Here is a 27,145-nt window from a genome sequence, read left to right as displayed (position 1 = left end):
TCATATGCCCCCTTATTCCAGAGCTTCCTTTCAGTTTGAAAAAGACTCACCACCTGTGCATTTATGCCATGGAGGTATTGAAATGTCTCTATCATATCTCCCCTCTTTTGCCTTTCTTCCAAAGTATACGTGGAGGGACATAATCGAACGGGGCGCCGAAGTTTTCATGAGGGCATCCTCGCAGGACTGCCCCGCGAAGGGGTGGGGAAACCCATATTGTCGAAACAAGATGGATGTCCATCTTTCGTTTCGATAATACAGTGGGAGACGCCCAAATCTCAACATTTAGGTAGACCTTAGAGATGGTTGACCCTAATGGAAACCGAGGACACCCATCTCAAAAACGACCAAATCCAAGCCCTTTGGTCGTGGGAGGAGCCAGAATTCGTAGTGCACTGGTCTCCCTGACATGCCAGGACACCAACCGGGCACCCTAGGGGGCACTGCAGTGGACTTCACAAATTGCTCCCAGGTGCATAGCTCCCTTACCTTGGGTGCTGAGCCCCCCCAAAACCCACTCCCCACAACTGTACACCACTACCATAGCCCTAAGGGGTGAAGGGAGGCACCTACATGTGGGTACAGTGGGTTTCGGGTGGGTTTTGGAGGGCTCACATTTACCACCACAAGTGTAACAGGTAAGGAAGGGATGGGCCTGAGTCCGCCTGGCTGAAGTGCACTGCACCCACTAAAACTGCTCCAGGGACCTGCATACTGCTGTCATGGAGCTGTGGATGACATTTGAGGCTGGCAAAAAAGGTTTTTAAAGTTTTTTTTTTTAGGGTGGGAGGGGGTTGGTGACCACTGGGGGAGTAAGGGGAGATGATCCCCGATTCCCTCCGGTGGTCATGTGGTCAGTTCGGGCACCTTTTCACGGCTTGGTCGCAAGAAAAAATGTAAAGTCGGCCAAGTGCTCGTCAGGGACGCCCTTCTTTTTTCCATTATCGGCTGAGGATGCCCATCTCTTAATCACGCCCCAGTCCCGCCTTCGCTACGGTGCCGACACGTCCCCGTGAACTTTGTTTGCCCCATGACGGGAAGCAGTTGAGGACCCCCAAAATCGGCTTTCGATTATGCCTATTTGGGCGACCCGAGAGGACGCCCATCTCCCAATTTGTGTTGGAAGATGGGCACCCTTCTCTTTAGAAAATAAGCCTGATAGTGTCATCTTTTAAATCTGTCCCTATACACTATGATGAAGACCACTGACCATTTTAGACTTACACAGAGGCACTATCACTTCCTTTTTCCTGCTGACCATTCCTCTCCCTATGCACCCAAACATCCTTTTGGCTTTTACTGTTACCTTTTCTGCCCATTTGGCCAACTTAAGATAATCAGATAATCACCCCCAAGTCCCGCTCTTCTTTTGAGCACAGAACTGCTTTATCCTTCTATACTGTATTGCTCCCTTGGGTTTTTGCAACCCAAATAAATGACCCTGCATTTTTTAGAATTAAATCTTAGCTACCAAAATTATAAACCATTATTCAAGCTTCATAAGATGTTATCTACACCTTCTGGGATGTCTACCCTCTTTCAGATATTGGTATCATCTGCAAAAAGGCCTTACCAGACAGTCCTTCCGCAATCCAGTTCCAGATGTGTCCTCACTTCAGTGTTGACTCCTGCTGACCATACAGTGGAAGGACTCCCATATGAAAGGCCTCATAAATTTAACTCTGGCAACCCCTTTGTCTTTGATTCAAAAGATGTGAAAACATACTATAATGTCCCTGGGGAGGTTACCGCAGGCTAGGCCTATGGCTTGTTGTGCATGATCCAGTTCCACAGAAATGTCTTCTTCAGGAATTTCACCAGACTTTAAAACTGCTTTGCTGTGCTTGAAAACATTGCTAAGGCTGTCTCCAAATTCTGCTGACTCCAGATGAATTGAGACCTCAGAAGAAATTGTTGCGGAGATTAGAGAGGAAGTAAATACCGTGTGTAAATACTATGTCATAGAAATAAATGTCAACTTACTCTCACACAAAACTTGTCTCGATCTGTCTTTGCCTGGCTCTGACCCCCAGCTGGTGTGCGCTCTGCTCTGCTCTGTGGGCGGGAGGTGGAGGGGGCTCCTCATCCTGTTCTTCTGGGGCCTGCTGCTGTGGTGGTTGTGGTTCTTCTGGGAGGGCCTGTCCTCTGCGCATTGCCAAATTATGTAGCATGCAGCAGGCCAGGAATATCTTTGACATCTTTTTGGGGCTGTACAGGAGCTCCCCTCCAGAACGGTCCAGACATCGGAACCTATTCTTAAGTAGTCCGAAGGTGTGCTCGATGATGCCACGGGTGGTCCAATGTCTACTGTTGTAGTTCTCCTCTGACCTTCTTTGTGGGTGCACTATGGGGGTCATGAGGCAACTCCGCTGTGGGTAACCTCTGTCACCTTTGGAGAGAAGCAGGATGAGAAAGATGAGTGTGTATTGTTTGGAGTGGGTACCTTGTGGAGGTGGGGGGGAATAGTGGGTTGTGGAGTGAACTGGAGGGAGACAGTGCTGAGGGCTGCCTGTTGGAGGAGGTATAGTTTGGGCAGATCCATGCTGCACTTACCTAGGAGCCATCCACCGGTGATCTCACCTCACTCAAACCTGCGGAAGATTCCTGAGTGCTGCAATATATAGGCATCATGGGTGGAACCTGGGTATCGGGCACACACGTCTAGAATCTCCCCCTGGGCATTACACACAACTTGCACATTCATGGAGTGGAATGCTTTCGGTTCGTATAAGTGGCCTCTCGTGCCCGGGGGGGGGGGGGGGGTTTGAGTGCGAAATGTGTGCAGTCAATGGCGCCTATGACCGAGGGGAAGCGAGCTAAGGTGTAGAAGTCAGCCATGTTGTTCTGCAGGGCCTGGAGGTGGTGGGGAAGGTGATGTACTCAGAGGTGTGGGTAAGGAAGGCATCAAGGAACTGGGTGAGGCAGTTAGAAATGGAAGCCTGGGTGAGACCTGTGTTCACAGATAGGACACACTGGAAACTCCCAGTGGCCAGAAAAGCTAGAGAAGCAGTGATCTTTAGGTGCACAGGGATGGGGTTGTTCCTATGGGTCCTGGGCTGCAGGAGGGGTTGGAGCTGGTCACAAAGGTGCTGAATGGCAGCCCTATCAAAACGGTTCCAAGTGAGACACTGCAGGTCAGTGAGGTCTAGGAAACTGCTACGGGACCTGAAAACTCTGGGGTGTGAGTACCTCCTGCGGTGCCTCCCCTCTTCCTCTAACATTTAAGCCACCTGTGCATTTAGTGTCTCCATTTCCCCAGGAAATGCAGTGACACCAGTGCTCACCTCTCCCTACCAACTTGGTGAAACACAGCAGCAACAAACAGAAGCTGACACTCACTCTCCCACCACCGACAATGTGGTCACACACAGCAGAGCCACACTGCAAGCACTCTCTGACCCACTACAAACTCTCCTGCCACACCCTCTAGCCACTCACTCTCCAAGCAGCAAACGACAGTCTTCACAAACAGGCTGCAGCAGTACACAGGACAAAGAGACAAACAGAGACTACAAACAGGTAAGGGAATGAAATATGAACTTGGGGACAGTGAATGGAGAGGGATAGGGAGAGAGGATGGGGGAGATAGAGGAAGGAGTAGTGCTGTGTGGGTTTGGGGGCTAGAAGGGGTAGGGAAAGCTATAAAAGTAAAACACAAATGAGGCAGGTGAGGGTGAAAACGTTCCAACTACGGCACACAGACAAAGGTAACAGGTACTCAACAAACTCTCAGCTTTCTCTCCAAACAACGATTCAGCTTTCTCTCCCAACAATGCTCTCGCCACTCTCCAACTGCACAAAATCGCTAATGGGTCTAAAGACGACTTCCCCTTTACCCTGGTCGCTTTTATTTCAGATCTAACTAAGGACGCCCATGTTCCCACTCATGCAAAACCATTTCACTAGCCGTTATATGCTGGGGGCGCTCATCTCGTAACGCTGCCCATAACATGCCCCTAACATGCCCCCTGTGGGGACGACCATAGATGGGCGTCCTTGCGCTTGAGGACGCCCTTATGGCCCTGTTTCGATTATTGGATTTGGGCGATCTTCTTTCACGGGGATGCCCATGTGCCTTTTGTGTCACTTTTTGGACGCCCTTCTCTTTTGAAAATGAGCCCGATAGTATTTGCCATGTCCCTGGTCAGCCTGGGGAACTAGAACAATGGCCAGGAACGCCAGCAAGGAATCTACGATAGCCTGAACCTTAATCACTTTGGTTCCCTTTTGACAAGGAGACTGCAAGAAGAGAGAAGCGACCGGGAGAACTCTAACTTTAACCTTCTGTAAGAATTTCCAGAACCTACTGCTCTGATCTGGTTTTGGACCTCTACTTCCGAAACTCCTTAAGACGTCCTCACACTGAAGAAACAGAAGAGTGCTGCCCCTCCCCAGTCTTTCCTGCCTGCTGTCGCTGGCCCTCTTGCTGCCACATTACTTTTTAAAAATGGCTGCCGAGACTTCCAGCGGTGGCCTGATGAGACTTCCACTGAAGTCTTGCAAGACTGCTATTGGAAGTCTCGGCAACCATTTTAAAGAAGATGCAGCAGCAAGAGGGTCAACAGCAGCAGGCAGGAAAGACTGGGGATCTTTCCTGCCCCGAAGAATCCACTAGACCACCAGGGTGGCTTCAGGTATATGCCGGGAGGGCATCCTGCTGCTCGGGGGGGGGGGGGGGGGGGGGGGAGCATGGAGAAGGTCTGGAATATGTATGCGGGTGAGAGGGAGGGTACTGTAAAAAAAAAAAAAAAAAAAAAGGTAATGTCTGTTTCCCCTTCCTCGCGCAGCCGGATCCCTGTGCACGCAAAACAAGCAAGCAAACCTATGAGCTACTGCATCCACGTTGTCTTTCCTTATTGTTGGTGGAATTTTCATTTAATCTCACTTGGATTTTCAAACATGCCAGCTTGTGCATACAGATTGTACACAGAGGAAGTATAATAACAGAATAACTTTTATAGGTAGAATAGTAATTTGTTATAAATCGTAATCAACGTGTCATTTAGAGGGGCTGGTTAAAGGGACACCCTAGTACTGTTATATACAGCCCGGTCTCTGCACCACTGGCACATTCTATCGCTTGTACATTTTGCTAGTTTAACTGCCTCTGTTATTACAGTCAGTAATCTTCCCAGTGGTATTCAGTACATCAAGCAAGACACTTTTGGCTAGAATCCCAGTTTTATTTAAAGTGTTTCTTTCTCCATTTAAACATAAAGTGTTATAGGAAATCAGGAAATAGCTTCTCCATAGGTCCTGATTAGATGCTTCCTGCTAACTTGGTGCAAGAATACATTTAAAATAAATGTTGCTAAGAATGTGAAATGAATGCACACTTACTACATGAGGAAAGAGACTCATAGATTTTCCTTAATTAAATTTGTAATCCCTCTGTCTATGTAACCGGGTCATTTATTGCACATTACAGTACGTCTTTCCCCAGAAGGGAAATAATTTAGCTCTTTGTGGCTCTGAATAATGTGCAGTACAAGAAAAAGGTATCTATCTTCTCATAAAAACTGTTACCATGTAAAAGATTTAAGTGTATGTATATTGCGTCAAAATCAATGGCCAGACTGAAAAATCTAATTTCAGTACTTTCAGCACTTTTGCAAAACATCTATGCTGTACACATATTTGCCATTAAGCTACCAGTCTGTATACCAATTCCCACTAGAACTGGATTTATTCATGAAACCAACTTACTAAAGTAATACTTTTAAATTATGTTTGAAAAAGGCTAAAAACAGGCCCTATGATCTCAGGGAAGCCAAATAAACCCCCTTTATGTGGGATTGTAGACTAGCTTCCACCCTCTAGTGCAGGGGTCTCCAATCTGGTCCTAGAAGAACCCCTAGACACTCTGGTTTTCAAGATATCTGCACTGAATATGCATGCGCTGTATCTGCATGCAATGGCAGCAATGCATGCCATTTGTGTTCATGTATATTCATGAGGGATATACACAACCCAATGGTGTTTTGTTGGCATTTAATTTTTTCTGCATTTTCCCAATTTTGTGTGGTTTACATCATGTTTTCCACACGTTTGCTTTACATTCATGCCTTGTATGTACACTAAAACCTTTTTGCAGGCTCAGATCAATTGTACATGCATTAATTTGTAGGTATGTGTACGCACAAGCAATTTGAATGCACAAAAATGTTTTATTATTATTTATTTGGCTTTTGCTCACACCTTTTTCAGTAGTAGCTCAAGGTGAGTTACATTCAAGTACATTGGGTATTTTAGATGCCCAAATGAACAAAGTATATGCTGAATGTACAACCACAATATTCATTGTGGCCAGTGCTTTTTTCTAGGGAAAAAAGTGCCAGTATCAGGGACAACAGAACACCTTTGATTGGAGGGTCAAACCACCACCCCCCCCCCCCCCCCCCACCAATTCTTTAGCCCTATCCTCAAGTTCTCTAGTTGCTGTCGTTATAGTCAATACAATGTACAGAGTGCAGGGGTTCCATGTAGTCCTGCCCCACACAGCCTCATCCTGTAACTGACCACAAAGCCTATAAAAAAGCAGGATTGCCGAGTGGAGGAGGAGGGGTGAAGTGATGCCTGCCACCTACCAAGCAGTGGAAAGCTTGAGCTCCATAGAAGACCTGCTATGATCTGCTAAATAAACTTATCATAAAGGGATTTTTTTAAATATATGAAACACCACAGGAGATGTGACTGAAGTACTCTGGAAGGAGGCAGAAAGCATATAGAGTGGCTGGAACGCAGTATGCCCGTGAAATTCCACAAAACCTCTCAAAGTAAAGTGCTGCTAAAAGGTTCTAAAATGGCAGAGGGCATCATGCTGGCAAGGAAGTGGGCCCAAAAACTTTTCCGGACTGTAACGGAGCTAGAGGGCCACCTAAACAAATTGCAATCGGCAGTCGATGAAATGAACAAATAATTTGATTCTCACGCCCACAGGCTCGCACAGGTGGTGTGCAGGGTATCGGAGGCTGTGTGTCAGGCTAGCTGGGAGCCTTGCAGGAGATGACAGAGCTGCATAATGGCTGGAAGAGCAGGAAAACAGAGCATGCAGGAAGAACCTGTGGGTAGTATGGCTACTGGAGACAGTATATGATCTTGAACTGTACAAGTTCTTTAGAACATTGCTCCCCTTGCATCTGGACCTGGATTGCTCTGCATCTTCTGTCAGCTATAAGAGGGCCCACAGGATTGGTGCGTGCAGAGTCATGGACACCAGGCCCCGCATGGCCATTGCATGCTTCCTCAACTGGGCCCAGAAGGAGGCTATTTTGCGGGTCTACCGAAAAGCAGACCATTTGGATTAAGAAAATCATAAGCTTCTCCTGTTCAACGACTACTCATTAGTATTGCCATACTGGAAAAGACCAAAGATCCATCAAGCCCAGCATCCTGTTTCCAACAGTGGCCAGATTGCACTTCAAAGGAAACAGCTAGCGCCTATTTGCTCTACTTTGTACCACCATGGAGTGCAGTTTGCCCTGGCTTACCCTGCAAAACTGAGAGTTTGGCATAATGGACAGGCACTCACCCTCTTTGGCAAGGAGGCAGCTAGCAATTCTTGGATGGCCTAAATGCCTTGGATATGTTGGGGGCTTGCCCCAGGGGGCAGCCCTGGCTCCATTCCCAGTGTGGGCCATGCTTAGCTTGCACACCACACATTCGACTGTCAGTAGAATGGACCAGTTATGGAGCTCTGGCAAGTAGTGGAAAACAAAACAGCAGATCGGTAATAGATATTTGAAAACTTTATTAGTAGTACCATATACCAGAGTATTGCCCGACACAGGCCGTGTTTCGCCCAGAAGGGCTGCGTCAGGGGCTATTGTGCAAACTATATTACAGAATGCTTGTACAGCAGTTGATGCTATTTGTTCGCATCAATCTTGGAAAACATATAAATCTTGAAAAAAACAGCAAAAAAGGACTGACCGTTGTCCACCGGCACACATGTATCGCTGTTTCTATAATGCTGGAAAAACAAATAGCATCAACCACTGTACAAGCATTCCATAATACAGTTTGCACAATAGCCTCTGACGCAGCCGTTCTGGGCGTAACACGGCCTGTGTCAGGCAATACTCTGGTACATGGTACTACTAATAAAGTTTTCAAATATCTATTACTGATCTGCTGTTTTGTTTTCCACGTTGGAGTTTGCGGATCAGTTGCCTTGTTGTTTCTTGGGCTCTGGCAAGTAATGAGTTTTTGATGTGGAGACTCAGGATCAGTTCTTCCAAGGGCTGGATACACCTAGGCTTACCCCAGACCAGTTGGAAACCTTAGACAAACCTTTTAGTGAGGAGGAAATTAGACTAGGCCTTAAGCATCTGAAATTGGCTAAAGCTCCTGGACCCGATGGGGTTGGTCCAGAATATTCTAAGCTTATAGGGGATTTATTGGCTAAGCTTCTGTGCGCTATGTATAAAAAAACAGAGGAACTGGGGAGCGGTAAGAAGCCTAATGTAGATCACGCGGAGGGGCATTTTTGAAAGGTCGTCCAAGTATGAATTAGGACGCCCTTGCGAAGTCGGCCAAAATCAGGTAGGTATAATTGAAAAAATAGTATGGACGTCCTTAGACATTCCATTATCGCAGTGCGAAATGCCCAAATCAGGGACGGCCAAAGTATAGTAAAAAGGATGCCCCTCTTCCAGAACCGCGAAAGGACGTCCCTAAAACATGCACTGTACTTGCCAATTTGTCATATCAACGTCCTTCGCCGGTTCTATGAGAAAGACGTCCTTATTACTATACTTTGGACTTCTCTGATGTACCTGGTTGTTCCACAAGTACAGTGCATGTAGTTGCGGACATCCAGGTACATAAGTGCATGTAGTTGCGGACATCCAGGTACATTCATAAGTGTAAAGTACAGTAACAAGGACGTGTTTCTCACAGAACTGCCGAAGGATGTCCATCTTATTAGGCCCGCCGAAGGAAGGCAGGCCTGTAAGAGGGACGTCCTTCGGCAGTTCTGTGAGAAATACGTCCTTGTTACTGTACTTTTATGAATGTTCCTTATATTTCCCGGTAGTTCTGTGAGAAACACGTCCTTGTTACTGTATTTATCACTATGAATTTTCCTTATATTTCCCATACCTGGATGTCCGCAACTACATGCACTGTACTTGTGGAACATGCAACTATGAGAAATATAAGGAACACACATATTTTATTGTGTATATATGAAGAGGTTCACAACTTTCATAATGATCCATATAAGGAAGGCTCCACAAATGTGAACAAGTACTAATCCAAATAAGGCCCCGCACTCGTGACGACAGTCCATGCACATCATGGACGTCCATGCGTCATGGTCGTCCACGTGCCAACCCATCATATATGGGGAGGACAACCATGTGTTGACCCGTCCATATATGGGATGGTCGTCCATATATGGAACTGTGCATGTAAGGACATCCATCACGCATGAGCGTCCATTTAAGGCGATGCACGTTTTCCAACGGTTATTCACTGAGAAACATGGCTCTCAGACGCGAGCCAAACTTTAGCATGGTTGAGAGTCTGCTTCTAGTACAGCTCTTCCTGAGGCACCGGCGCAGGCTTTTTATGTACCACCACAACCTGCCCCCCAGGACTGTGTCTATTAGAACATTGACACAGATAAGACAGAGCCTGGAAAGGTAACTGCTTCCCCCCCCCCCCCCCCCCACTGTTTCTGAGCTATCAGGCCCCCCTCCTGTAGCACAACATGTAATAGCTCCCTCAGCAATGTAAGCGCTAACTGTAGTCCGCATTCAAGGGTTATCAGTGATATGTGCACATGCACATTCATTAACAGAATCTATGTACTAGAAAGCAATACTGCACGCAAATGGTACTCTCTGTCCTCATGTCCACCTCAATGACATCACCTGTACCAATGTTTCCATGTGGCTAATAGGCAAATAGTAAGTCATAACACCTCTGTCCCAGATCAAGGCCTGAGATTGCAGCTACCCTCCCATGAGTGTGGCTGTAACGTCCAACTAACCTCCTCTGAGATGAATGAGATGACATGCTCAGGCACAATCCTCCCGTTCTTCACCCCTATGATCACAACTAATAGCGTGCCTAAATTTGCATGCTATTAGCTTTGATCATAGGGGCGTTATAGCCCCGAGCTGTTGCAGCGCTATTTTTAAAGCGCTGTTTGGAACAGAACGGGGCTTCTGATCATCTGCACATTTATTTGTCACTCTACCCCTCCCGTCACCCAATCTCTTACCCCCTACTCAGCTTCTTTCTTTTATTTCCCAGTCCCATTTCTATATTATCTCACCTCCTTCACAGACTTATCCCTTTCATTTGCCTCTTACCCTTTCACTGTCTTCTGTCTCTTTGCATTGCCTCTTAGCCCTTTTCCAGTCCCTCCGGATCCCTGACTTCATCTCTCTATCCCTTCCTCCCTCCTCTCTTGCCCATGACTCACTTCCAGTCTTCCTTCCCTCTTTCTCATCCTCTCCCTCTATGCTGACCACCTTGTTCCCTCAACTTTCTGTGATGACCTTCCCTCTTCCTTCCCTCTCTCCAACTATGCTGACTCCCCCTTCTTGACCGTTCCTTCCCTCCACTCTGTCTCCCTCCTCTCCTTTAATGTGGACCTCTTCTCATTTTCTTTCCTCTCCTCTCCTCTTATCTTCTTTACAGAAAGCTCCCACCCCAGGCTCTTCTAGCCACCAACCAGAGCTAGAATACCCCAACCAGTAGGCAGCAGGAAACACGCTTCACATGATCTCCTGCTACTGTGGGACAAATCTCATGGGATGAGCCATCAAATCTCATGAATTTTTGCAAGGCTGGCTCTGCAGCAGCAGAGGATAATGTGCATTTAAATGCATCTCCTGCTGCAAGCCGTGGGAGTGGATGATGGGACAGACTATAATTAACCACAGCAACTCAGAATTCCTGGATCGTAGGCCCAATCTAATGCATTGAAGCTACTTTTGCTTATAGACTCCCAGTTCTGCAGAGCCCAGGACTGGTGCCCCTTTTGCTCATAGGTACACACAGGTGGTGGAAAAAATGTTAATTGTTTAAAAGATGAAATTTGGTCATAGCTGATCATTTCCTTTTTTGAGTCCTGTAGATCAGTCCAGACCAACCAGCAGATGGCGGCAGAGAATCTGAACTGTTTCAGGGAGTGCTGCAGCCTGGAACCTTTCAGCATGCAAATGCCAAAGACAATAAACCACAAGGGCAATTTATATACAAGAGGAACCAAATCCCAACAGTGAAACCCTCTACAGACTACAAAAAAAAAAAAAAAAGATTAGATCTAGACCTTTAGAGATTAACTAAGAGGAAGAAGCTTCACTCTGAACTTCCCAAGACCTCCATCATCTTCCTGGGTGGATCCTGGACTGGTCTAGCAAAACTCAAGGAAAGGAAATTATCAGGCAAGGCCAAATTTAACTTTCCTTTTCATCCCACTAGACCAGTCAGGACTGATGGGATGTACCAAAGCTTTATCCCTCAGGGCAAGAAAAAAACAAGGCATTCTTAACACTTCTCTGCTAAAGGCACTACCTTCTCTGGCCTAAACATCAATCTTTTACCGTTTCACATAAGAATGTAATGACTACCACATCACTGTCCTAGACTGTTTATGCCTGCGCTCACAAAGTTGCTAGGGTCCTAGTCAAATGAGCCCACAACCCAACTGAAACCTCTCTGCAGCTGAGAATATAAGTTACTTCTATAGTTGCCTTAATGCAATGCAAATAGAGGAGGCTGCCTCACTCTTGCACATCCTATGGACCAAAACAAAGAGTTTGTCAGACTTCCAGAAGGAATTCAACACTTTCAATAGTGCATACTGTGAGCATCCAACATATAAAGCCTTCAGGTGGAACCTGACTTCGCTGTCTCCCTGAATACTAGAAGCACCATGTGAATGGAAGCTGTCAGCTGAAAAGGATACATGGAACCTCTACAAGAGAGGGCCTGTAGCTCAGAAACTCTTCTGGTCAAATATATGGTCAAATATAGGGCCGAGTAAGTTGGAAGTGGCCTTATATCTAGGGTTCCTAGTAAGATGCACAGACGATAACTGCCCAATATATCAGGCACTTACCTAGGAGCCATCCGCCGGTGATCTCCCCTCTGTCAAACCTGCAGAAGATTCCTGAGTGCTGCAATATATAGGCGTCATGGGTGGAACCTAGGTATCGGGTACACATGTCTAGAATCTCCCCCTAGGCGTCACACACAACCTGCATATTGAGTGAGTGGAATGCTTTCCTGTTCCTATAAATGGCCTCTCATGCCCGGGGGGGGGGGGGGGGGGGGGGTCTGAGTGCGACATGTGTGCAGTTGGTGGCGCCTATGACCGAGGGGAAGCGAGCTAAGGTGTAGAAGTCAGCCATGTTGTTCTGCAGGGCCTGGGGGGGTGGGGGGGTGGGGAAGGTGATGTACTCAGAGGTGTGGGTAAGGAAGGCATCAAGGAACTGGGTGAGGCAGTTAGAAATGGAAGGCTGGGTGAGACCCGTGTTCACAGCTAGGACAGACTGGAAACTCCCAGTGGCCAGAAAAGATAGAGAAGCAGTGATCTTTAGGTGCACAGGGATGGGGTTGTTCTTATGGGTCCTGGGCTGCAGGAATGGTTGGAACTGGTCACAAAGGTGCTGAATGGCAGCCCTATCAAAGTGGTACCTAGTGAGACACTGCAGGTCAGTGAGGTCTAGGAAACTGCTACGGGACCTGAAAACTCTGGGGCGTGAGTACCTCCTGCAGTGCCTCCCCTCTTCCTCCAACATGTAAGCCACCTGTGCATTTAGTGTCTCCATTTCCCCACACTACAGGTGCAATGCAGTGATACCAGTGCTCACTTCTCCCTACCAACTTGGTGAAACACAGCAGCAACAAACAAAAGTTGACACTCACTCTCCCACCACTGAAAAACAATGCGGTCACACACAGCACAGCCACACTGCAAGCACTCTCTGACCCACTACAAACTCTCCTGCCACACCCTCTAGCCACTCACTCTCCAAGCAGTCTTCATAAACAGGCTGCAGCAGTACACAGGACAAGTGAATCAAATCTGCTTACCATGGACGAGGTCAGTCCAGAACAACCAGGAAGGAATGCTTCACCACCTTCCCAAGAACCTGGCCAATTGAGGGCCAGGGTGGAAACAAATACAAGGGTTCCCACTACGGTCAGGGCTGAGGCAGGGCATTGATCCTTGCCAAGCCCCTTTCATTCCTGCAGCAGAAGAATAACTGATACTTCGCATTCTGGCATGAATGCCATCAGATCGAAGAGAGAAGATCTCCACTGATCCACCAGAAGTTGAAAAGCTGAGGGGCTCAACTGAGATTCAGAGCATGCCTACTCATAGTCCACCAGTACATTGTTTACTGCAATATGGGCCACTGAGATCACTGTCAGATGGAACTCTGCCCACTTGCAAATCCAGCTGACCTCCTGTACCACACCTACATTCCTGGTCCTGCCCTGCTTGTTGACATACGCCACCATCATTGAATTGTCAAACAGCACTCACATTGGCTTTCCCTATAGCAGTAGGTGGAAATGCCGAAGAGCTAAACGAATGACCCTTGCTTCCAGTCAATTGATGTTCCAAGATGCCTCACAAGGGGAACATCACCCCTGTATAATGTACCAGACAGTGGGCCCTGAGCCCAAAGACTCACATTGGTGGTCAGCAACACCCAATCCAGGGGTCCAGAGAAGATGGGATGGAGAATTCCACAACTACAACCAGCCCTTTAAGCAAAAGGCCCTTAAACTGCAGCTTGATCCTCTATTGCCCATGTCCCAACCCCACTAGACACCAGTGATTTTACAAAGTCAGCACAGATAGGGCCTTCAGGAAGATGGGTGGGCTTTGGGAGAAAGGAAGGGGCTTTGGGGCACAGGGATAATTGATTGGGGGGGAGGGTCGTCCGGGTGGGGAAGTTATGATTGGAGAGTCATTGGACGGGGGATAATTGATGAGGGGGGAGGGGTAGATCATCAGCAGTTTGGTCAGCTCAAGAAATGGTATAGGAGCATTGGGCCACACATTAGCAGCCAAATTAGCTCCTGAACAGTGTACATAACACTGGTTGCAATGTTGATTGCAAGCAGCGTTATTCATATGCACAGGAGTGACTAACCTTCAGTACTGAGCTACCACAGGTTAGTCACTCCCATGGTAAATTAAAGTGCAGTAAAAGCCCAACTTTTACTGCACCTTAATAACTACCCCCACTAAATAAACCAGAAAAATATATGAGCACATGTAAAATCAGATTTATAACTACAACTGACACTAGGAAATCCCTGCTCAAGAATGAATAAAACAGATGCTCTTTGTTACTTACTTAAAAGTAATCTACCAGACAATTCCTTTTTTCATTTCTTTACTTATTTGTATTCAGGTAACCTGCTGATTTTGAGAGAGGGAAATAACACAGTCCACCTTTCTATCTATTCTACTTTGTTCCACTATAATTTTTCTCGATCATTCATGCATTATGAGTTAGACAGCTAATCTTTCTACCCACCCAACCATCTGTCTTCCCATCTTTATACCGATACATTCCAAAATAACTGTCAGTTGTTCCACTAACCTTAGAGAATATCTATGTAAGTCATTTAATCAAACCATAAATGTGCTCACATATACTTATTTCTTCCCCTAGGATCGATGCTGAATAAGCTAAAATCTCTTATCCTTAGAACTGTTCTGCACATTTCCTTTCTTCTTTCCAGACATCTTCCCTACCTTCTATTCTATTGTAAATGTTTTTTTTTTTCTTATTAACTATCCAGAATTCTAACCTTCCAGTGAATTTGATTTATCACTTCCTTCTTGCCTTCAGTGAGTGGGTAGTCATCCATAGATGGATGAGGAATTACTAAATCAATCAACTGCTTAATCCTTTATTGTTTTAGATGGCTGGCAGGTACTGACTTTGTGAGACTCCATATGGTTTTCCCAGAGCACATGCTTCTGAGTAGAAACGCAGGCCTTTCATTTATTACAGGGCATTTAAATGCCAAAACTGTCTCACATATGGGGCCATTTAAAATAAAAACTATAAAAGTCATCATCTAAAGATTTCAATATTGATAGAATTATATATTTGAGAAAGGGTTTTGTGGTCACTCAAGTATGAGGTTTAAAATCCCATGAGCTATGCATCAGTTGTAAATAGAATTTTATATCACTCTTACTCAGAGACATGTATAATATTTGACTGTAGTCAAATTTACAATGATGATGAGGGCTGCAGAGGGAGGGGCGTGACAAGATGGCGATCTAACATGCACGTTAACGCTCGTACTGCTTTTGGATGCTTGGTTGCTGAAATCATTGTTTCCTGAGATGCCACACACGAAAAGAAAGGGGGTAACGAAAGGTCAACTGCCGGCGGCCAGAACCTCCTCTCCAGTGCAGCAAACATTAGAGCGCTACGTGGTGACTCAACCTTGTGCGACCGGAGGAGCGGGACCCGTATTGGACGCTGATGCGGAAGTATTGGCGATTCAGGGTCTAGATATCACGCTGTCGCCCCCGGGTGTTATTCCACCTCCATGCCCTGCCAAATCAAGGGGAGAGCAAGGAGGGTTAGACGAGACTGAAGGCGCCAAGGGAAACCCTCAGCCTGGCAGTGCATCCCTTGACTTTGGTAAGGAGAAAAACGTGGAAGAAGCTTTTCCTAAGGAAATAACTTTGGTTTCAATATGGAAGGTCCTTCAAGATTTAAAATCTACTGTTGATAAATCCCCACAAGAGACCACTTCAATAGTTAATCAGATGACTTTATTAACGGATTCCCTGGAAAAGGTACGCTCTGAGACTTTGGAAAAAATTTCATTGAATCAGGAGGAGATTAAATTGGTAAAAAATGCAACGGACTCTTTGGTAAAAGATAAACTGCTGATTCATAAAAAAATAGAAAATTTAGAAAATTACAATAGAAGACTCACTTTGAGGCTACTGAATTTCCCAATAGTTCCAGGAATAACAGCAACAGATTTATTTAAAAAATACCTAATGGAGAATTTAGGTATATCTCCACAAGCTATTCCTCCTTGCAATAAAGTTTATTACCTGCCGTTACCTAAAAAAAAAGTGGTTCCTGGACAAGTGGGAAATGAAATAGATCTTCAAAATTTAACAGCAATTCTAGAAGAATCGATTATTGAGGTGGAGACACGCGGAACATTAATTGTTTCCTTAACATTTGACCAAGATCTTAGCTCCTTGATGAGACTCTATTTTAAGAACTCAATGAAACCATTCTATGGTAAAAAAATATGGATCTACCCTGATGTTACTAGAGCTACGCAGGAGAGGAGAAGGCAGTTTTTGTTGTTGAGGGACAAAGTGAGAGAGATGGGTGCAACATTTCTTTTAGCCTATCCCTGTAAATGTGTGGTAAAATATATGGGTAATAAGTATATTTTCTATGATCTTAATCAATTGCAGATTTTTGTTGATAGGAAAAGCTTAAATAAGGAATAATGGTATAAAGATATAACAAGGTAATATCAGATGTTAAGCCACTATAATGGACATTTTTGTCCTTTGTTTGAGGATTTTCTTTTTGTTTCTTTATTTCTAATCACTCCCCCACTTCCCTGTATATATATTGTGGTCTAAGAAAGAGTGCTATTGTTACCTTTTGGAGCCGAATTAGGTTCAAGATTGCTTTATGTTAATTTCTCTCTGTGTTTCAACAAGTATGATTTTTTTGGCAACTTGTATAAATGATTAAAGTCAATTAAAAAAAAAAAAAAAATTTACAATGATGTGAAAAAGTATTTAACCCCTACTGATTTCTTCTGTTATTGCATGGGTGTCACACTGAATGGTTTCTGATCTTTAAACATAATGTAATATTAGATGGAGAGAGCCTGAGTTAACACGTAGCACAGGTTTTTTTTTACGTGAAAAAGTAACTGTCCCTAAACTTAACTGGCTGTACCACCTTTAGCAGAAACCAAATGCTTCCTCTAATTTGATATCAGTCTTTCACATTGCTGTTGAGGAATCTTAGCCCAATCTCATTTGTAGAACTGATTTAATACAGACACATTCATAGATGTTGTGCATGCCCATTTCAGGACCTGTCACAGCATCTCTATTGGGTTCAAAACAGGATTTTGACTAGGTCAATTCAAAACTTTAATTTTGTTTCTCCTCAGTCATTCAAATATAGACTTGCTTTTGTGCTTTGGATCATTGTCTTGCTGCATAACCTATTCACGCTTCAGTTCTAGCTCATGGACAGATAACTGGACACTCTCCTTAAAAATTTTCTGTTACAGTGCAGAATTCATGGTTTCTTCAATAATGACAAGTTTTTCCATACCTATTCATCATACAAGTATATCCTACAAAAATCATATATCATACAAAAGTCATCCTACAAAAATCATATATCCAGAACTGTCTTATAATATTTGCTTGTCACACTACTATCATGTTTCATCATTATCATGTTAACCAAGATCCTATGTAATACTAAATGTATATTCTCTTATATACTTCCACTATTCATGATGTATTGTAAGACACATTGAGCCTGCAAAGAGGTGGGAAAATGTGGGATACAAATGCAATAAATAAATTAAAGCATACTACCAGCACCATGTTTGATTGTTGGTATGATGCTCTGACTGTGGAATGCTGTATTTGCTTTACACTAGACATAAGGGAACCTGAATTGTTCAAAGAATTCCATTTTTGACTTATCTGTCCATAGAACATTATCCCAAAAGGCTTGGGGATCATCACGTGTTTTTGCACATGTGCAATAAGCACTGATGTTCCTCTTGGATATCAGTGGTTTCTGCCTTGCTACTCTCTGATGAATCCCATTTTTGCCCAGTCTCTTTCTTATTCTGGAGTCAAACACTGACCTTAGCTGAGGCTAGAGAGGCCTGAAATTTTTTGGATGTTATTCTGGGATGTTCTGTGCATATATATTTATATCTATATCTATCCATATCTATATAGATATATTTATATTTACATTTATATTGAGTGATAAGTTATTTAGAGAATCAATGACTAACTATTTCACTCAGGTAAGAATGAACAGATACTTCAATAAAGTGCAAACAGTAATTTTATTGCACTTGCTATTCAAATATAAATATTTTAAAATGTTTAAACTAGTTAAAATATTAAAAGTACATGACAATTAAAATTTCTTTAAACCTGATTACTGGATCCAGGTGTTACAATTATAATTTTCTTTTTCTCCTTTTACAGATATATTCCCACACTCAATGTTTAGGTGAATATAGTACAAGAAGAATTTTGAATATTTTAAGGTAACAAATCAAGAAAATTCACTACTAAATAAATTCTTTCCCTTTCTCTTACAGAGTGTAATAAACATGTAAGTATATTTTTCACAAGTTGTCTTCAAATCAGAATTAAATTCTGATAATTTTTTCCCAGAGGTAAGTATAGGTAAGCATATATGTAAGTGTGAATGTGCTTATTCTTTTAAGTCCTAGAGTCCTTAGTGACTGCTTTCTTCTTTACTTATCTTTATTTTCAGGCTCTCTTGATTTCTTTGCTTCATATGTCTTGGATGATTTTACCTTGATCTTCTCCTTAAACCTCTTCTTCAAATAAAAGTAATAGGAGATAATCTGCCTCCCTGCAATGAATGTCTTTCTATATATGCCTGCCTGTTACAAGATGCCTGAACTGAGAAATACTTGCTAAAAAAAAATAAAGTTCCCCTTTAAGGAAAAATGTTTCTGTCTGACAGTTTTTTTTCAAACTAATTATACTCTTTCTACTACATTAACTAAAAGAAGAGATATTTCTTCAGCTTCTCTTGAGTTTCATCAGTGGAACATCACTCAGTCACAGCTCAATCACACTTCTAATAAAAATGTTCACTTTGAAAAACTGTTGTGAAATTTAATATCCAAGATCTCAGGAATTTTCACATAAATCACCTGAGAATAACTCAATGTCCTCAGTTTATTTTGAAGACAAACTTATTCAAACTTATTTTAAATCAGAGGTATTTCCCTTATTTTGGTTTTTGTTTGATACATTTGCCAGAGATGAATTCAGAATACTGTTCAATAAAGAGCAAACTTTTAAAACCTCTGGCCAGAAATTCTTTCTATATGAGACAATTTCGAATAAATATTTTTCCCAATAATATCTTTTATCTCAATATTGAACTTACTTTGAAATAATTTATCAGATATGACTGATAAGATTAAACTCTCCACAGAGCTCAAAATTTCTGTGAATTTCAAACATCTCACCATCAGCTCTCACTCACTAAGGGCCCTGTTTACTAAGCTGCATTATAGGCGTGTTAGTGTTTTTAACGTGCGTTAACCATGTACATGTGTTAACTGTGTACGCGCCTACAATATCCTTATAGGTGCTTACACAGATAGCACGTGCGCTAATTGTAGGCGTGTTAAAAACACTAATGCGCCTTAGTAAACAGGGCCTTAAAATCCCTTACACACCACAAGCTCTCAGACACCATCAGCAACACTTCTGGTTTCTTCAAAGGTGTCCCTTGCTCTCCCATCAATTGTTTCTTAAAAGGTTCCTTTCTTGAGCAGTACAACAAATCAGAAAACTCCTCTCAAGCACTAGACCCATACTAACATTCCATTGCCCTGTTTTATATTAAGCAATAACCTTTACAAATTAAGAAAAAAAACACAGTTTTGATTTTAATTATATATCTCAGATTAGAGCAATGCCCTAATCAAAACTATGTAAAAATTAGCATTTTTTTAAGACCCCAAAAATCCCCAATTAAAACACTTTAAAACTGCAGTGTTTTGCATACAAATGGGACACAAGTGAACTTATGGTACACATCTGCAAGCTCTCTAGACCTGAAATCCTAATTTCCTAACTTTGCAAACATTTTTAAAAACATAAAATTATTTAATTTAAGCTGCAAGTGTCAGCGCAAGTCTACAGTTACCTCACTGCACATGCATGATCTTTTGCACCAGAGCGCCCCTCTCTTCCCAGCAAGCTTTGGGCCAAGATTAATTAAAAATGTGTCATTCATGCTCGAATCTGCACATGTGCAGTTTCGAAGTTCAAGATAAAATATTCCCAACTTAATTTAAGACCCTTACTGAGTAAAGCAAATGCTTCCCACTATAATTCTAATTTAAATTGGTGGTGCAATGTTCCCCTGGTGACATGTGTGCACAGCTACCCCCAGTGCCCTACAGGTCTCAACTTCTCCAGGGATCTTCCCGACAGCCCCAACCAGCCTTCTTCACCTTCAAAGTGACCCAGAACCCTGCACATTGCGTCAGAAACGCGATCCCAGATCGGGTCCGCCCTCAACTTGGGACCAGCGTCCAAACACACCAGGTAAAACTATATATATATATATTCTTTTTTTTTTTATATACTGTGCATGTGCACAGGGGAGGGGGAAGCAGAGCAGGCAGCACAGTGGTGAATATCACTGCAGGCAAGCTTCTGCTGACAGAGCCTAGGACCCCCGCTAGCCAAACCAGCAGACTTTGGGGGCCCAGGCCCTCCTCCATAGCTATGCCACTATGCTAAAGGATAACAAAAATGATCTGAATAGAACATTTCATGTAGATTACCTGAAAGACTCTCTTCCTGATCTCAGTAATCAGACCATTATCATACAGAGCTTTCAGCAGTCGAAAAGTGTTGCCACCGCCTGCAAGAATTAAAGGATAAGAATTTGCATCCCTCCCTTTATCATATACAGTATGTTACTGATGGTTGGCAGAATCTTTAGAGTAGCTTTTTTTTTTTTACAATGTACTACAATAACTAAAATTACATTTTTGGGGTAATTTTATAAAAGATGTTTGCACATGTTTTATAAAATTATCTCATGGGGTATGTGTTTCAAAGTACACATGATAACACAAAGGTAGGTACTTTTACACGATTCATGGTGTAGGCATGCTTGGGGGCATGGTTTGGAAAGAACATGTGTGAAGTCCTCTACATATACACCCATGTGTTTTATAAAATATGTGCAAACTGCCGGATTCTATATATCATGCCTTAATTTCCACGTGGAAATCGAAGCGTATTCCATAATAATGTGCATAACTTAATTTGTTAACTAGCTAATCAGTGCTGTTAATTGGATGTTAACAAGCAATTATCAGCACTAATTGGCATTAATTAGGATTTACGCACACAACTCACTGTGTATTCTATAACATGGTGCGCCTAATTCTTTTTCCATTTAATCGTCGAGAATAACATAAAATGTTAATTAAAAAAAAAAAAAAGAAAAAAAATGATATCAATTATAAATAGGTAAATTTACATCTTTTAGACCACAACTTAAGGACAAGATACAAGGTAAAGATTTCTGAATAAATTCACAAGGGAAAAAAAAAGCAAACCACAGGGCAGAGGCATGAGGAACACCCACAGCCAGAGAACTCAGCACTTTCACTCTCTGTTGGGCGTCCTGGGTTAATCTATCACTACTTTCTTTGGCAATTAAAAATTCTCTCAATTTCTTGGGTTCCATAAATATATAATTAGCTGAATCCAGGGATATTATACAATGACATGGAAATATTAACTTAAACGAGCCCCCTATAGCAAGGGTTCTAGCTTTTAAAGTCAAAAACTCTCACCGACGGGCTTGAGTCTCCCTGGTTAAATCAGGAAATCTACGCACAGTTTCCCCAAGAAATTTATCATTCAAATGACGAAAATATAATTTAAAGGTATTCATCTTATCCATTTCATGTGCAAAGGAAACTATAAGAGTAGTTCTCTCTGTTACCAGTTCTAAAGAGTTTTCTAAAAACTCTGTTAAGTTCATCTCAGGTTGTTGTGGTGAAGGATTCAAAGGATTAGACTTTCTTCCAGTTATGTATTGAAGCCGAACGATAGCGGGAAATCCCTCTAGTGAAAATCCAAGTATTTCTGTATAATATTTACGTATCATCTCCATAGCTGGAATTAGGGGCGATTTGAGAAAATTGATAAACCGCAAATTGTTCTTCCTCCCTTGATTTTCGAGAGATTCTAGTTTCCTAACTAGAACCTCTCTATCTTTAACCACCGTCCCTGCAAAATTCTGAAGAGCAGAGAGTTCAATCTTTAAAGATTCCATTTGACCTTCTTGGATTTGCATTTTCTCTGTAAACTGTTTCTGAACTTGTTTCACATTATCAAATTCTTGAGTAAAGGAATTGGTTACCTGAGAGAGTAGAGAGTTCATACCCTGGATAACATCCCATATAGAGTCTAATGTTACCACATGAGGTCTCTTCACCTCCCGAAACACCGGTGCAGCTCCCATTGGAGTGAGGGTAGAAGTGGACAAAAACCCCTGTTGTTCAATACCAATTGGGGAAAGACCACCAACTAGGCCTCCTGAAGGCGGTAGAATCTTCTCCACTCTGGGCGTTCCATCCGTCTTCTCCGTCGAGGTCATACTGCTTCCGGGTCGTGGAGGAATGGTACTCCCCGGCGGATTCAATGAGATCGCCTCCGTGCTGTTTCCGCTGATGTCATCGCGGAAAGCTCTGAGGCAGGCGCCTGCATAGCCAACGGTTGAATCCCTAACTGCTCCAAGATTGCTTGGCGAGGAGGGCGGACATACCCAGGTACCGAGGAGGCTGACTCCTTGGGTTTTCCCTTCCGTTTCCCCATGACCAGCTCAGGGTACGTATCCAACTTCTCGTTTCACAGTCTGGTGAGTCGGGAGCTCAAACACACACATCTGCTCAATTCGGCCATCTTGTCGTCTCCTGGTGTGCCTAATTTCTAAGTTTAATAATTGAAAAGAGGGTGCAGCCATAGGCGGGGCATGGGCGTTTCTAAAATCTATGCACATTATTATAGAATACATCCGCTCTGCACCTAATTTAGGCGTTGGGATTTACACCAAGTAAAACATGGTGTAAATGGCCATGACTACATTTGGTCGCTTGGAGAGGCGCTCAGCATATTCTATATACCATGCGGAAATTTAAACCTATTCTATAAAATATAGGTGTGCTTTAGAGAATACGCCTAGGCCAAATTTTTTTCTCTGTGTATTTTTCAGGCGCCATATATAGAATCTAGATCTAAGCATTTTTCTATAAAGGGTGCATGCCCTTTATATAGTTACGCATAGCACCAATTCCCATGCCTAACTTTAGGTGCCAGACTTAAATCTGTTGAACGCCGATATAAATGCTGGTGCCCACGTTAGGTGCACTGAGGGGCCCATTTACCAAGCCGTGGCAAATAGTGGCCTGTGGAAGTGCGAGCACCTCTTCTGGGCGTGCACCGGGCCAGTTTCTACTGCATCCTGGAAAAAGGACCCTTTTTTTAAGGGTCCAGAAATGGACATGCGGCAAAATAAAAACCAGCGAGCTTCCATTTTCAGCCCGAGACCTTACCGCCAGCCATTGACTTAGCGGTAAGGTATCATGTGCTACCCGGGCGGTAAACATTAAGCGTGCATCCACTGCCATTTACCACATGTTTTCGGTGTGTGCCAAATTTAGAATTACCGCCAGGGGCGTGAGGTAGCCGGGCGGTAATGCCGATTTGGTGCACATTGGATGCACGTAAGCACTTATGCGCCTTTGTAAAAGGGCCCCGAGGCAGTATCCTATAACTATGTGCACAACTTTTCACAATGCCCCGATACATCCATGGCTACACCCCTTTTGAGTTATGTGCTAGTAGAGTTAGACGCCATGCCTTATAAAATAGTGTGCAGCTATATACATGTGCAAATTTTAATGAGTACAGATTAGCATCAATAATTGGTTGTTGGCACACAATTATTGATGGCTAAGGGCTCATTAACCAATTAATTTGTGTGCACATCTCGGCAGCATGTCTTGACTGATAATTACTCCCTCTCAGTCTGGAAGATGTGAACATTATAAATCCACAGAAGAACATACAAATATCAACAAAATTAGGTCTCCAAAAATGAATTAACAAACACTACAAATCACTTAATCAAACTGAAACATAAAAAAGTGACCAAAGCACCTGAGTTTACAAGTTAAATGACATTTTAAGAAGTTTAAATGCTTCTGTGGGTTGGACCCTCACAGGTTCTACAATCGCTATACTTCGAAACATTCGGAAACACTAGATGTGCCATAACGTTTATTGAAACTGAAGGTTCTCATTTCACTTATTAAAAATTTAAACTCAGGTGCTTTGGACACTTTTTTCATGTTTTAATTTTGATCAAGTGATTTGTAATTGTTTATGTTATTTCATTTTTGGACAACTAATTTTGTTGAACATTGACTCCCCAGCATGATGGGCCGGTCTTAGGCATGGATGACAGGGGCGGTCGCACAGGGCCCCGCGCTCCTAAGGGCCCCACATCTCTGGCATGTCTGTCCTCCTGTCTCAGAACACCTCCCTGCTCCGTACCTTAATGTGCATCCACATTTCAGTAGACAGCATCAGGCTGCGGCAGCGATTTCCATATCCCATCAGCTGCTGAGACTACAGCCTCCTCGCTGCTGCGTCCCACCCCCTTTTGATGTCACTTCCTGCTTTCGCAATGACGGTATGCAGCAGCAAGGAGGATCTGGGCTTGGCACCTGACAGGATATGAAAATCGACTTGTCTTTAGATTGTTTTCTTGTCTTTTAGATTGTAAGCTCTTTGAGCAGGGACTGTCCTATGTTTAAATTGTACAGCGCTGCGTAACCCTAGTAGCGCTTTAGAAATGCTAGTTAGTAGTAGTAGTAGTAGTAGATGCCGCTGTCTGCCGCTCTCTACTGAAACATGGTCAATAGAAATAGAATAAAATAAAACATAGAAAAGAAAATAAGATGATATTTTTTTTATTGGACTAACTTAATACATTTTTGATTAGCTTTTGAAGGTAGCCCTTCGTCAAATCAGAAATAAGTAAATTTTGATAAGTAACAGCATATATAAGTGAAACATCAAAGTATTTCAGTGACAGTCTGAAAGGATGAGGGAGGGGTAGGCTAGGTGAGAAACAGAGAGGGCTGAGAGGATGAGGGACAGGGAGATATGCATGGTGATCAGAGGGTGGCAAAGCAGTGAAATTTCATGGTTATAATGGGCTAGAAAACCCAGATCTTTAAGGCCTGTCTGGTGGGTGTCAAAATATTTAATCATTTTGACTTCAAAGGTCTTGCATTCCTGTATTGTTTTAAAGTTTCCTTTATGGTGAGAATACTTAAGGGAAACTTTAAAACAATACAAGATGTTGCATGGTCTTCAAGGGATAAGTATTTATCCAATGTAACTCTAAGGACTTTCAGATTGTTGGATATATGTTTTATTTTATTCTATTTCTATTGACTGCTTTTAGAAGTGGACTAACACGGCTACCACATCTCTGTACTGAGACATGGTGGATGCACATCAAGGTACGGGGTGTGGTGGGGTTCCAAGAGCTCTAAACCTCCTTTTAAACTCTGATAAATTATGGCTTATGGTGGCGGGTGCAGGAGGGGGGGGGGGGGTGCAGGCGCGGGGCCCCACTGAACTGGTCTGCACAGGGCCCCGCAATTGCTAAGACCGGCCCTTCCAGCACCTTCATCTGAAGTACGTGCAGAATTTATAAAATACACTCCTATGTGTATACATTAACATTTATGCTTTGAAATAGATGCCTACTTGATCTTCCAACCTAGTTGAGCTGTTATAAAATTATCCTCTTTATGGATGATAGGAAGGTAACACCTTAAATATGGCTCCTGGGAGCTTAGTTTATTGCTCGGTAATGAAACAGGATGAGTATCATTAGAATATGGTTTCTAACTTGTTCTCAGTGCATTTTGCAGAAATCTTTTCTCACCTTACCTGGAGCTATAAGAATATTTCATTGAGAAGAACCTTATTAGCAGAACTATAAAACTACTAAGCACTGTGTTTCAGCAATTTGGCAAAATGCTCATAAAATCTGAAGTATTAACCAGGGTGTCCAGCCAAGAATTTTACACAGAAACATTTATAATTGAGTTTCCAACTGCTAATTAAGGACGCACTGAACACAGGCTCTGGTAACCCATAAAACAATTTCATAAAGCGAATGCTGTAGAAAAAAAACTTCAAGAAAGAGGGATGTAGATATCTAGACAGGCCAAGCCATTAATCATTTTTTTTTAGAAAGCTATGCTGTTGTGGCGATGCCCATATCTTTCCATGACAGCAAAATGGATCTTTTTTTAATAAGTATTTTTATTAGGTTTTCCACATATAAAGAGATATCATACACATTGTGCTTATATCAAAAGTTAAACATTTTACTAAACATCATAAAACAGCAAAATGGATCTTAAGAAAGAAATGTGGATCACAAGTTGACAGGTGATAGGAGGAGGGTAATGAATGGAAGCTGATTGATTGGCGTTATCATCCATGATGAACAAAGGATTACAGTAGTATGAAAACACAAGTGTTAGGAGCTCATGTTGCCCTTCAGCAACAGGATACCAGATTATTCTTTATACACAAAGAATCCCAAAGTGTTGTACAGTTAAAACAAAATTAAGAAATTAAACAAAACATGACAGTATGGAGAAATTAGATCTTACCTGATAATTTTCTTTCCATTAGTCCTTCCCACTATTCCACAAACTGTGGGATAGTTGTGTCCATCAACTAGCAGGCGGAGATAGAGGACTGAAAACTGAACTGAGACATATCACTCTTGATATTCAGTCCAGCTCCTCGGTGTTTATGTAGACAAGCAGTAAGGAAAAACTCAGAATAAACACAACCATTAACAAGTCGCTAACCTAACACTAACCAGACAAACAAACATGTGTGGAACTCTCTCATTTCTGAACAATTTGTAGAGAACAAGAGATATGCAGGAAGTATCATACAAGGTGACAGTCGTTATTGGACCACTACTTTGCACCAACTAAACATCTCAGAAATCTTGGACGGGCCTCTGGAATAGTGGGAAGGACTAATGGAAAGAAAATTATCAGGTAAAACCTAATTTCTCCTTCCATTACAAAGCTTCCCACTATTCCAGAACCCGTGGGATGTTTAAAAGCAATCCCTAGAGTAGGTGAGATCTTGGCGGCGGCAGCATCACCCTGAAGACTGAAGCCCCAAACCTTAAAACTGGCATCTGAGCATGAAACAATGTCCACCCTGTACTGCTTGGCAAAAGTATGCAGTGTCGACTAA

General features: G+C 42.9%; 1 protein-coding gene across 2 annotated transcripts in view; it reads right to left on the bottom strand.

Annotated features, from left to right (window-relative positions):
• Positions 1-27,145, bottom strand: part of LOC115474553 (alpha-aspartyl dipeptidase-like) — a 94,761-nt gene that overhangs the window by 34,444 nt on the left and 33,172 nt on the right. For both annotated transcript variants that reach the window (XM_030210063.1, XM_030210062.1), the window contains exon 4: positions 20,599-20,678. In XM_030210063.1, the coding sequence (XP_030065923.1) occupies positions 20,599-20,678 (80 nt within the window). The remainder of the gene's footprint in view (positions 1-20,598; positions 20,679-27,145) is intronic.

This window comes from Microcaecilia unicolor, chromosome 7, assembly GCF_901765095.1.
Source record: "Microcaecilia unicolor chromosome 7, aMicUni1.1, whole genome shotgun sequence".
NCBI lineage: Eukaryota > Metazoa > Chordata > Amphibia > Gymnophiona > Siphonopidae > Microcaecilia > Microcaecilia unicolor.
The sequence above is the reverse complement of the archived record's forward strand: the minus strand, read 5'-3'. Positions and strand labels throughout refer to the sequence as shown.